This window comes from Pongo abelii, chromosome 18, assembly GCF_028885655.2.
Source record: "Pongo abelii isolate AG06213 chromosome 18, NHGRI_mPonAbe1-v2.0_pri, whole genome shotgun sequence".
NCBI classification, from domain to species: domain Eukaryota; kingdom Metazoa; phylum Chordata; class Mammalia; order Primates; family Hominidae; genus Pongo; species Pongo abelii.
In genome coordinates, this window is record NC_072003.2 from 12,194,093 (window position 1) to 12,206,949 (window position 12,857).

The 12,857-nt window shown below is 49.7% G+C and overlaps 1 protein-coding gene across 3 annotated transcripts in view; it reads left to right on the forward strand.

Moving 5' to 3' along the window:
• The first annotated feature begins 372 nt into the window (after positions 1 to 372).
• CIITA (class II major histocompatibility complex transactivator) overlaps positions 373 to 12,857 on the forward strand; it is a 48,589-nt gene continuing 36,104 nt past the window's right edge. Inside the window, exon 1 of one of the 3 annotated variants that reach the window (XM_024233566.3) lies at positions 373 to 556. In XM_024233566.3, the coding sequence (XP_024089334.1) occupies positions 505 to 556 (52 nt within the window). In that variant the 5' untranslated portion in view covers positions 373 to 504. Of the gene's footprint in view, positions 557 to 1,890; positions 2,217 to 12,857 lie in introns of those variants that run through there. The other 2 variants (XM_009250460.4, XM_024233565.3) reach the window with 2 other exon arrangements.

The window sequence follows — 12,857 nt, forward strand, 5'->3', positions numbered from 1 at the left end:
GCTCTCAGCTTGTCTTGAGGCATTTGGGGGGGGCTACGATACTGGCCCCATCCTGCAGAAGGTGGCAGATATTGGCAGCTGGCACCAGTGCGGTTCCATTGTGATCATCATTTCTGAATGTCAGAGTGTTGAAGGTTCCCCCAACAGACTTTCTGTGCAACTTTCTGTCTTCACCAAATTCAATCCACAGTAAGGAACTGAAATTAATTTCAGAGGTGTGGGGAGGGCTTAAGGGAGTGTGGGAAAATTACAGGGTGTTCAGAAACAGAAATCTGACCGCTTGGGGCCACCTTGCAGGGAGAGTTTTTTGATGGTCCCTCACTTGTTTCTTTGCGTGTTGGCTTAGCTTGGCGGGCTCCCGACTGGTGACTAGTTAGTGATGAGGCTAGTGATGAGGCTGTGTGCTTCTGAGCTGGGCATCCGAAGGCATCCTTGGGGAAGCTGAGGGCACGAGGAGGGGCTACCAGACTCCGGGAGCTGTTGCCTGGCTGGGATTCCTACACCATGCGTTGCCTGGCTCCACGCCCTGCTGGGTCCTACCTGTCAGAGCCCCAAGGTAAAAGGGCCGGGAAAGCATCTTAATTTAGAGTGCGGTCTCAGCTGGTCCTGCCATTCCAGATAAACAGAGAAACCATTCTGAATTAGGGATGGGGGTGAGGATGGGAACAAGAGTCTGTGTCCTGCCGGGGCAGGCCATTGGAAGATGTGAAAGAGTTGTCTGTTTCCTTCCACCGGACGGAAGCTTCAGGTCAGCCAGGTGTCTGGAGTGTGAACCCTGTACCAGCACCGGAAGGTTCTAGAAGTCAGACTTTTGGGCAGTGTGTCATTAACTCTCAGCATGCAGGCCTCGCTTGGCCCACAGCAAGGTCCTCTCGCCTCCCTTTGGGTAAATACTGAGGGGTGCCTCTGCAGGACGGGACCTCTGCCAGACTCTACTCCATCCCCAGAGAAGCAGGGAAACCAAAATTGGAGTCAGCCTTGAGGTGTAGCTGTCGAGCCCTCGGCAGCTGGGGAGAGCTGGCAGATGCTGCCCTCCCCCCAGTTTCCAAATGGTGTTGTTTGAAAAGGGGCAGGGGACAGGGGGACAGATGGTGGGAAGAGCACAGCGCAGACACCTGGCACCAGCTCTGAAGGCAGCATGGCAGCTACACCGTTGGCTGGGAAGGGTGTGCCCCTGAAGAAGTTGTTTACATTCTCGAGTCACTTTTCCTAGAGTGTACAATGGACCTGTGGGAAAGCCTGTATGAAAGGGTAATGATGAGGGACTTAGCACAGTGTCCAGTATTTTGTAGGAATTGGATATCATCATAGGAGCTCAATTTTATTGGCATTGCTGTTGTTGGATGGTTAAAGGGGTGGTACCCCTTTTCTCAGACTCCCCTGAAATGTATGGTTTGCTCTGAACCCAGAGACCGATGACAGGTCTGCCGATGTGGTTGGGTGCAGCTGTAAGTTGCTACAGGAAAGTGTTTGAGGGGGACAAGTCAGAGGTGACTTTGCCCCCTCCCTCAATTCCAGATGAGGAAATTCAGGCCTGAAAAAAAGGGAAAGTGACCACCTCAAGGTCTCATGCCCCGGAGGACCCAGCAGGAATCCAAGACCTCTGAAAAGGACGGGCAGGGCTCTTGCCACAGCTAGGGGTGTGGCCATGGGAACACAGGTTTTCCATCCATGGAAGATACCTGAGGGATTTTCTCTTCCTCCCTAGGGCCAGCATCAGAGGAGTGAATAGCTCAGTTAGCTCATCTCAGGGGCCATGTGCCCTGGGAGGTGGTTTGCCACTTTCACGGTTGGACTGAGTTGGAGAGAAACACAGACCCACCCAGGGGTGGGGACAAGCTCCCTGCAACCCAGGACTTGCAGATCACTTGCCCAAGTGGCTCCCTAGCTCCTGGCTCCTGGCCCGGGCCTGGGACTCTCCCCTAAGTGGGGCTGGCCACTGTGAGGAGCTGACTGGAGGCAGGGACCTCTTGGATGGCTCAGGCAGTTGGGATGCCACTTCTGATAAAGCACGTGGTGGCCACAGTAGGTGCCTGGTTGCTCCACAGCCCGGCCCGAGCCCGGTGCTGCAGAAAGAAAGTGAAAGGGAAAAAGAACTGCGGGGAGGCGGGGAGGTAGGATGACCAGGGGACGAGCTGCCACAGACTTGCCGCGGCCCCAGAGCTGGCGGGAGGGAGAGGCCACCAGCAGCGCGCGCGGGAGCCGGGGGAACAGCGGTAGGTGACCAAAGTCTCCTCTGTAGCCCCTAAGGCCGGGCTGAGAATCGAGGCTCCGAGACTGTCAGCTACTTGCTCAAGTTCACACAGCAAGTCTGGGAAGAGGGGGGATGGAATATGAAAAATGTAGGCCCGGGAAACACCTCGTTGCCAGCATCCCTGGAACGACTCTGCGCGGGAACCGGGAGCCGGGGAACCCGGAGCTTGGCTTGCTGTGCCCAGAGCTCCCGGGCCGTGGGCGGGTGGCAGGAAAGCCTGGCGGCAGCTTCTGCAGAGAAGCCGGAGCGCAGACGGGGAGCGCGGAGCAGACACACGCCCCCGGCCACCCTTGGCCGACTCCGCGCGCCCGGTATCCTGCAGAGGTGCGCGCCCTTCTTGTACGCCAGACCTTTGACCAGGGCCGCCGTTCTCTGAGCTTCGGTTTCCCTGTTGGGTCATATTCCTTCTCTAACTCTGGAATCTTGGGTATTGGGCTCTCCAGGCGGGGGCCCTGCGCAGGGAGGCAGTAGGGAGCCAAACCTTTAACCACAGGATGGGAGAAGTCCTCAACTCTCATTGAACATCTTGGCGAAGGTGTGTGTTGTTGGGAGGGGTGGGAGAGGGGTCCCCCGGACTGAACTGATTTCTTGATCTCTCACTTCTCTATCTCGCTTTGGGGCCCTAAGTCACACCCTCTAAGGAGAGAGGCTAAAGGGCCCCGGAAAGCCAGCGTGCGAATGCCGGAATGGGAGTGGGAGATTGGGTCTCCCTGGGGTCCAGGAAAGCCGGAATCGGAGCCACCACGCTTAGCTTAGTCTGGAACTCTTGAAAGCCGCGGTCCTCCTCAGTCCCACGCCCCTCTCCACCCTAGGTGGCACAGGAGAGGTGGCAAAAGCCTAGAAGTTCAAGGCATGGCTCTCTCCCCAGTCGCAGCCTGGAGTTTCTAACTTTGGCAGGAAGTCTTCCGTTTCTGCTCTCCACTCCAAAGAAAAAATAAATAAATACTTCTCCGGAGTGAGATTAAGGAAACAGGTACTCTTCCTCTTGGAGAAAGAGGAGCCAAAGGAACTTGACTCCAACAAATGATCACCTTACAAACCCCCGGCTCCCTTAGGTGATGACCTGGTCTCCAACAATCTCAGAACGTCTGGAGGCAGGGTCTTCGGAGATGACTGAGCGGGGAATCCCAGGCTCCCCACACATGAACATCACCTGAGATGATCAACCTGTTCAGGATGCAGGTTCCCGGGCTCACCCCCAGGTCCCGTTGGCTAGGCCTGGGGTGAGGCTGAGACCCTGCGGGTTAAACCATCTATCCCAGGTGACTCCAATGTTCGTTTGTGGTGCAAAAGACCCCGAAGGCAGAGACACTGGGAGGCGCTGATGTGGTCTCATCTCTTTACTCTCTCCCTGTTACAAAACCTCTATCAGAAAAGGAGTACCAGGAGGTGTTTTGTTTTGTTTTGCTTAACGCCACATATCAAGCAGTTTGCAGAGGCAGGATTTGAACCCTGGTCTACTGAGAGCCCAGTCCAGTGCAGCAAGCAGATGTGAACCTCCACAAATGCAGGGCAGGTCCCAGGCAGTCAGAGAGAAACCTGTTGATACCCAGTCTGTCTGATGGCTGGGGCTTGGTTTCATTTCCTAGCTTCAGATACCTTGAGAAGAGCAGAATCAGAAAATTAACCCAAGGAAACTCTGAATCAGTTCTAGGCAATCAGGGAAGTGGCTGGAGGGAGGTAGGAAGCTTCTGAACTTAGCCTCAGATTTGCCTTGAGTCACACTGACAAGTGATTTCCTCTCTCTGAGGTTCATCTGTAAAATGGATAAAACATGAGAGCTTGCTTGATGATGTCTGACGTGTACAGAAAAAGCACTTTAGAAAACCACCAAATAATATTCACACATTGGGAATAATTATTATAGATCCTAAAGGGATTGTTTAGAAAGATCAAAGAGGGGCCGGGCACAGTGGTTCACACCTGTAATCCCAGCACTTTGGGAGGCCGAGGTGGATGGATTGCTTGAGGCCAGGAGTTCAAGACCAGCCTGGGCAACATGGAGAAACCCCATCTCTAGTAAAACACTTTTTTGTGTTTTAGCCGGGCATGGTGGTGCACACCTGTAATCTCAACTACTTGGGCGGCTGAGGCACGAGAATCACTTGAACCCAAGAGGCGGAGGTTACCTGAGAGGTGGAGGTTACCCAAGAGCCGAGATTGCACCACTGCGCTCCAGCCTGGGCAACAGAGCAAGACTGTCTCAGGAAAAAAAAAAAGAGAGAGAGAGAGAAAAAAGTCAGAGAGGAAAGCATAGGCAGATGGGAGGTTTCCAAAGACCAAGACACACACAGTCAATAGACAGTTCAGAAAGGGGCATTAGTTACCACCGATTCTCATAGGAAGGATATAGATACTTTTCAGATTCCTTCAATCCTTCTGACATCAAGGACAAAGTCTCTGATTTTCTCTGATGTTTGACAGTGCCCTAATGCTTGCTAAGATTTCTTTTTAACAAAGTGGTAGAGAAGCTGACATTATTTTAGTAACATTGTTTCTTTTTCAACCACAAGTGATACTGTTGGTTTGGTTTTGCTTTTCCATTTATACACGGAAAAAAGTTTTCTTTTTGTAAAATCATGGTAAAATACATATAACATAAAATTTACCATTTTAACCACTTTCAAATGTACAATTCAGTGGCATTAAATATTTCAAACTATTGTGCAACCCCCGCTACCATCCATCTCCAGAACTTTTTCATCCTCCCAAACTGAAACTCTACCCAATAAGCAATAACTCCCCACTGCCCCTTCCACCCAGCTCGTGGTAACTCCGACTTCCTGTCTCTATGTTTTGGGCTACTCTAGACACTGCCTATAAATAGAATTACATGGTATTTGTCTTTTTGTGCCTGGCTTCTTTCACTTAGCATAATGTCTTCCAGGTTCATCCATGTCGTGCCATGTGTAATTCCTTTCTATGGCGGAATAGTATTCTAATATGTGGATATCCCATATTTTGTTCATCCATTCATTTGCTGATAGACACTTGGGTTGTTCCTACCTCTTGGCTATTGTGAATAATGTTGCTAGGTACATGGGTGGTCAAATGTCTGTCTTACTCCCTGCTTGCAACTCTAGAAAGCTTTCTTTTAACATCGGTCTATTTAAGTTTCTTTAAAAAGTTAATTTAAGACAAATACTAAGGTAAATTGTAGAACAGGTGATATGTCAATATGACCCCAAAAATTGTAAAGATGGAAGACGAATGCCTGCAGTTTGGGAAACTGGATGAGAAGAAAGACCTGGAAGCTGTTGTAAAATCTAGGCTGAGGGTCTGGTGACTGCTAGACCAAGGGCATGGCAGCAGAGGGCAGCTGAGAGACTTCAGGAAGGAAAGATATAAGAATTAAGAAAGGGGTCTGGTGCAGTGGCTCATGCCTGTAATTCCAGCACCTTGGGAGGTCAAGGCAGGATGATGGCTTGAGACCAGCCTGGGCAACAGAGCAAGATCTTTTTTTAGGAAAAAAAATACATACATTAATAAAAATAAATTTTTGAAAATACAGATTCCAGGCCGGGCATAGTGGCTCATACCTGTAACCCCAGCACTTTGGGAGGCTGAGGTCGGCGGATCACCTGGGGTCAGGAGATCAAGACCAGCCTGGGCAACATGGTAAAACCCTGTCTCTCCTAAAAATAGAAAATTAGCCGGGTGTGGTGGTGCATGCCTGTAATCCCAGCTACTCGGGAGGCTGGGGCAGGAGAATCGCCTGAACCCGGGAGGCGGAGATTGCGGTGAGCCGAGATCATGCCATTGCACTGCAGCCTGGGTAACAAGAGTGAAACTCCATCTAAAAAAAATGAAAGAAAATACAGATTCCTGGGCCCGGCTGCAGACTCCCTGAATAAAGCCACTGGGGGTGAGGCCCAGGATGCTGTGTTTTTAACACCCTTCCCAGGTAATTCTTACTCACAGCCAAGCCTGCCAATGGCTGGACTCCGTAGTCAGATCTCAGCAAGCAGGACTGGCTCATGGTTCATCCTGGGGTCTCCAGCACCCAGCAGAGTGCTGGGGGGAGGGGACTGTGTTAAGTAGAGCCGGATGGGTCAGGACTGGAGTGTGGGGCCTGGCTTTGCTAACTGCAGTCACAAGATCCTCATCACTCCACCCCCTACCCCAGCACCAGGGTCAGGTTCCCTTCCAGGAAAAACTCGTTGGACTCCTTTCCAGGTCATTGACTGCAGTTAGGAGTGGCACGCAGAGGGGAGGCTATCTGGAGCTGGGACAGACCAGGCAAGCGGGGAAGGGAACTCTTATCCCAACCCTGCATTCTGGACAGAGACTGAAGGTCTCCTGGCTGCAGCTCATACAGCTCATCTTCATTGTCATCCTGGGACCACCAGGCCCCTCACCGACAATAACTTTACCCTTTACTGGCAAATGCACAAGCTGGAGATGATGGCTCATTTGAGTTTTAAGATTTTCCAAGTTGTTATGAGGTCAGTGTCCTCAATCGGGACCCAGAGAAGATAGGTGGCTTGCCTGAACTTTCAGAGGGGGCATCTGTGGTGTCTTTTATGGGGTTCTGTAGGATTTCCAGGCCCCTCTTGGAGGAAAAATAGAAGTGAGTTGTCTCAGGTCAGATTGTCTGAGAAGCCAAGTAGGAGATGGAGATTTGCATATAGGAGGTTTACTGGGGACATTCACAGGAGGGAACACCCAAAGGAAAAGGGAAGAAAGCAGGGTTGGGAAGCAGCAGGAGTTGAGGTGCAATGCAGTCACAACAGAGGTCTTAGCTAATCCCATAGGGAGCACTCAAGCTGGGGCAGCAAGGAAGCTAGACCTTCACATCCCTCATCTACCCCCGTCCTCCTATACAGGCATAGCCTCCCCCATGATGAAGACTCAGCACCAGACTGATACATTTGTTCTAATCAATGAACCTACATTGACGCATCATTATTACCCAAGGTCCATGGTTTGTTTACATGAGGGTTTACTCTTGGTGTTGTAGATTCTGTGGGTTTGGACAGATATACTAAGTAATGTATACGACATTATAGTATCACACAGACTCATTTCACTCCCTGAAAAGTCCCCATGCTCTGTCTATTCATCCCTCCCTCTCTCCCCCATAACCCCGGGCAACCCCCGACCTTTTTATCTCCATCATTTTGCCTTTTTCAGAGAAATAGCTGGAGTCATACGGTATGTAGCCTCTTCAGATTGGCTTCTTTCACTTGGTGGAATTGTGTTCTATTTTTTTTAATTATTTTCATGTATTTATTTATTTTTGAGACAGGGTCTCACTCTGTCACCCAGGCTGGAGTGCGGTGGCACAACCACAGCTCACTGCAGCCTTGACGACCTCTCCAGGCTCAAGTGATCGTCCCACCTCAGCCTTCTGAGTAGCTGGGACTACAGATGGACACCACCACGGCCAGCTAATTTTTGTATTTTTTGTAGAGACAGGGTTTTGCCTGGATGACCATGCTGCTCTGGAACTCCTGGGCTCAAGTGATCTGATCCACCCACCTCGGCATCCCAAAGTCCTAGGATTACAGGCATGAGCCACCACGCCCAGGCTGAGCTGTGTTTTTAAATTGTACTCTGTACAGCTTATTTTAGGCAAGAGAGGTTTCAAGGACAGAATTGAATCCTGCCTCTCCCTGCCCCAATAACCCATCCCTTCCAAGCCATCATCTTTCCAGAAGTCAGAGCTAGAAGGGAACTGAAAAGGGCCTCTAAGCCACAGATGTCAAACCCAAGAACCAAAAAGGCCATAATGATGAGAAATGTGTCCGGGCAGAAGGCAATAGGGAGTCATGGAGCCTCTGGCAATCCTGTTTAACCACAGCGCTCTCTCTTCACCTGTTCAGGAATTTAGGATCCATGTAAAAGTTCATCTGAAAACCACTGCTCTTGTGTGACCCTCTTATTTAACAGATGAGGGCCCTGGGGACCGGAGAGGGGAACAGGCTTGCCCAAAGTCACACAGCCTCTCAGAAGCAGAGCTGTGCCCAGATCTCAGGTCTCATGACTCCTGGGTCAATTGCATCCCACCAGGCTATTGTAAACACCGCCATTTCCATGACTGAGCTGGTCCTTCTTTCTTTAACCTGCCTCCAACTGCTGAGAAGCCCTTTGGCTAGGGATTGAAGCCAATTTTTCTTTGTTTTCAACTTTCCTGCTCTGAAGTTACTTTGTTTGCCAGAGGCTGGTTGGTTCAAACGCAAAGGGCAGGGAGCTGCAATGGAAATCCATTCAAGGGCGCTGGAATTGGGATGGCAAAAAGGAGCAGCAGGCAGGTGTCAGCAGGGAGCAGCTCTTTGCATCCCCGCAGTTCCCAGAGAGCTTACCATTCTTTCATTCATTCATTCATCCATTCATTTATGAGACAAGGTCTCACTCTGTTGCCCAGGTTGGAGTGCAGTGGTACAGTCATTGCTCACTGCAGCCTCAAGCTCCTGAGCTCAAGCCATCCTCCTGCCTCAGCCTCCCAAGTAGCCGAGACTACAAGGGCACTCCACCACACCCAGCTAATTTTTGTATCTTTTATTTCTGAAGAGATGGGGTTTCACTATGTTGCCCAGGCTGGTCTCAAACTCCTGGCCTCAAGTCATCCTCCCTCCTCAGCCTCCCAAAGTGCTGGGATTACAGGTGTGATCTCAGACAGCTTACCTCTTAATCACCTTTCCATCTGAGCTGGCAGCAGAGCTGGGAAAGTGCACCCAACACCCCAGATGCTGCAACTTTAGTGCTTCCTGCTCCTTCTCTGTGTGGAACTGGCCTGTTTGGGTACCCAGGGCCAGTCCCCTCCAAGACCCTCTGTAGAAAAAGACTGTAATGTGCACCTCAATTCCATTGCAGGACAGGACAGAATTGAATCCTGCCTTTCCTTGCCCCAGTCACCCATCCCTCCCAAACCATTATCTTGGGACCTACATGGCCTCCAAGCCAAGGGTGGCAAATCCAAATACCAAAGGGGCCATAATGATGTAAAATGTGTCCAGGCAGAAGGCAATAGGTAGTAGTGGGGCCTCTGGTAACAATTTTGTGTACTCTATATAGAGACATTGTGATGGTAATTTACACACACACATACACACACAGTTATATTGGCTTGGGAAACAAAACAAATAGGCCTATCGACTGGATTCAACTTTTGATTTTGCAGCCAAGCCCCTGTGGCACAGCTGAGGAGTTTGCAGGTCAGAAAGGGGATTTAGAGCCAACCAATAGCAATATTTCCAGACCTCTCCTGACATGAAGCTCATCTGACCTCCTGCCCCCAATACACACATATACATGCATACACATGCATGCACGCACATGCACACACGTCTTCCATTCTCCCTGCCTTGAGGACAAATGATCAGATCCTGCAACTGTTTCCAGGCCCATAAGCCCCTGAGCGTTGCAGTGTTGCTACATGCCTTAGTTTCCTCTCCGTCTCCTGTGACCTCCTCGTGCCACTCCAGGAAGTGAAAGTCTTGAGTGAGACCAGTCGTTTCTCCTAAGTCCTCTCTCTGTCTCATTCTCCTGGGATATCTACACTTGGTTTGCAAACAGCAGGCTGGAGAGCAAGGGGCTTCTTCCTCTACATCCAGCTCCTCCCCCATTCTACTCCAAGTCCAGCATGTTCTTATCTCTTCCCGAGGACCCTGGGCTCTTGGGCACAAATCAAGCCATCCCCAGACAGCCTACGGGTTGGCAAGAGCAGAGGTTTGTTTCTTTGTGAACATCTGTAGGTACCAGGCTCTGTGCAGGCCCTATTGGTGAGCCACAGAGGTACTAACCTCACCCCATGAATCCTCCTTTGTTTCTTTTCTTTTCAACCCTTGGGCCTTTAAACCTTCGATTAACTGCCCAGGGCAGCCCAGGTCATGGTACACTATGATCTTTGGTTCACATGAGGGTTTTCTCTTCATTAATGTCCCTATTTCCCATACTGGGTGCCCATTCTAATGCGTTTCAGGGGTATCCTTCTGTTTGTATGTGCTCTTATAAAACATGTTTTGCCTTTTTTTTTTTTTTTTTTTTTTTTTTTTAGATGGAGTCTCACTCTGTCACCCAGGCTGATTTTTCTATTTTTAGTAGAGATGGGGTTTTACCATCTTAGCCAGGCTGGTCTCAAACTCCTGACTTTAGGTGATCCACCCGCCTCGGCCTCCCAAAGTGCTGGAATTACAGGTGTGAGTCACCGCGCCCGGCCACAGTTTCTTACTTTTGCATTCCGTACTATGTTATTAGGATCTGCTTGCCTTGCTTCTGATGCATTTGGTCTTTGCTTCTAATCACGGACATTGTTCTCTATGGAGTGCAGTGGTTACTTTTCACCTGTCCACACCCCCAGTGATGGACACCTAGGTGACCTCCAACTCTCTGTCACCACAAATAACACAGCAGTAACCATCCTCAGATGGTTTCTCCTGGGGAGTTGTGGGAGCATTTCTTCGGGATATATAGACCCAAGAGCTGAATTGCCAGGTGGTAGGATCTACATATCCTTAGATATTCTACATGATGCCAGGTCGTTCTCCAGAGTGGCCCCATCCATCTACATTCCCACAAACCCACATAACCAACACTTGGCATTTCCCAGATGTCTAACTTTTGCCAGTTGTACAGTATCAAGTGGCAACTTGCTGTTTTATTTTTGGAGTTTACACCTTAGTACCACTTAGTTGGTAAGTCACTTTAGGCAAGTCACAACAACCCAGTGAGGTAAGCACTGTGCCAACAAAATGCAGTCGATTCTGTGACTCAGAGAGGTTGAGTAACGTTTGCAAGGTCACACAGCAAGTGGGGAACTGAGATTTGAACCCAGAGCCTGCACCCTTAACCACTATGCTATTGTTATGTTTTGTCACTCTCCTAAAATATCATCTGGGTCTACATTGCAAGCCTCTTTGGCAGGGACTGTGTGGTAAACCTCTTTGGGGCCCATAAGGAACTGAGCTTGGTGACTTTCTTATGGGGTGCTCTGTAAATCATTGTTTTACAGCTTTAGAGGGGAAAAGTGAGAGACCTTTCTTAGAGTTTATCTGGAGGACTACAGGGTGCATGAGCAAAAGCGGAACTCATTTGAGCTATTACCCCCACAAAGAAGCTGTTTGGGGTCTGGTCGCGGTAGATAGGGATTCCTAGGCCCCTGGTTTCCCAACACCATTTGGCTCCCGGAAGCAGCTTGTCATGCTGTTGGGGAGCAGGTTAGTGTTGGGGGGCCTTGGGGGAAAGGAAAAGGAGAAGACTGCCAGGCAATGAGGAATCAGAATCTCAAAAAGACTCTATTGAAGGGGCTCCAACACTCATTGAAACGGAGGCTCAGAGGGCTAAGGTAATGTACTCAGGATCAAAGGCAGAGCAGAAACTCAAACCATGTCTCTAGGCACACAGTTCAGAGGTCTTCCCATTATTCCTCAGGAGGAGAAGTTCGTGGGCAAGAGTAGGGAAGTATTCCTTCTCATGCTTTTTTTTTTTTTTCCTCTGAGACAGAGTCTTGCTCTGTCGCCCAGGCTGGAGTGCAGTGGCGTGATCTCAGCTCAATGTAACCTCTGCATCCCAGGTTCAAGCAATTTTCCTGGCTTAGCCTCCCAAGTAGCTGAGATTACAGGCACCCACCACCACGCCCAGCTAATTTTTGTATTTTTGTGGAGACGGGGTTTCACCATGTTGGTCAGGCTGGTCTTGAACTCGTGACCTCAAGTAATCCACCAGCCTCGGCCTCTCAAAGTGCTGGGATTATAGGCGTGAGCCGCCACCCCTGGCCTCCTTCTCATGCTCTTTAATCACAGTTCAGAGCAGTGCTGGAAGCTTTTAGGGGTAGCGAAAGAGCCTCTTTCTCCCTTGCAGTGCCTCCTTAGACCCTCAAAGATAGACTCCCCTCCTCTGGGAAGAAAACATCTAACGAACTGGACATGATCTCAGCGCCTGCGTCCGTAAAATGGCTATAATAACACCAGTCTCCCAGAGTTGCCGTTAACAGTTGAAACAGAATAGTAAATGCAAGGCATCTAGCACAGCCCCAGACACAAAGAAATCTCCCCTGGTCACTCTCACAGAAGTAAGAAGCAAACTAGTAATAAAAATGGCCATCACACATATTGTTCTCACCATGAGGAAGATGTGCTGCCTTAAGCTACTGTTCATTCAGCACTTGCTGGTCACCAGTCCCCTTTTTAAGGGCTCCATGCAACTTAACTCCCCTGATCCTATGAGTTGCCAATTATTATTATTCCCCACTTTACAGATAAGGAAACTGAGGCTCCAAGTGGTTTAAAAAATGAACTTGCCCAGATTGTAGTGCGTTGGTAGGTAGGGATAATCTCAAAGTTGGGAAATTTCACCCCAAAGCTCACCATCTGAGCTCCCATTCATCTCCCACCAGCTGAGATGGAACGTTATGCTGTGCACAGAAGAGATGCGTGCACTGATCTTCAGATAGTTTAAGTCTGAGTTAGAACATTCCGGCAACACTTGATTTCCCTTGGGGGAGAGAGAAATGAATTGTTATTTCAGACACCTGTTTAGTGTCTACACTTAGCCTTTCAAATCCTGCATGCAGTGTGAAGGGACGAAAATGAACCCCAAAAAGGACTTTTGATGGCAAAAAGATCGAGAATATTTTCTCGAGTTGGATGCGGAAGGTGGTGGC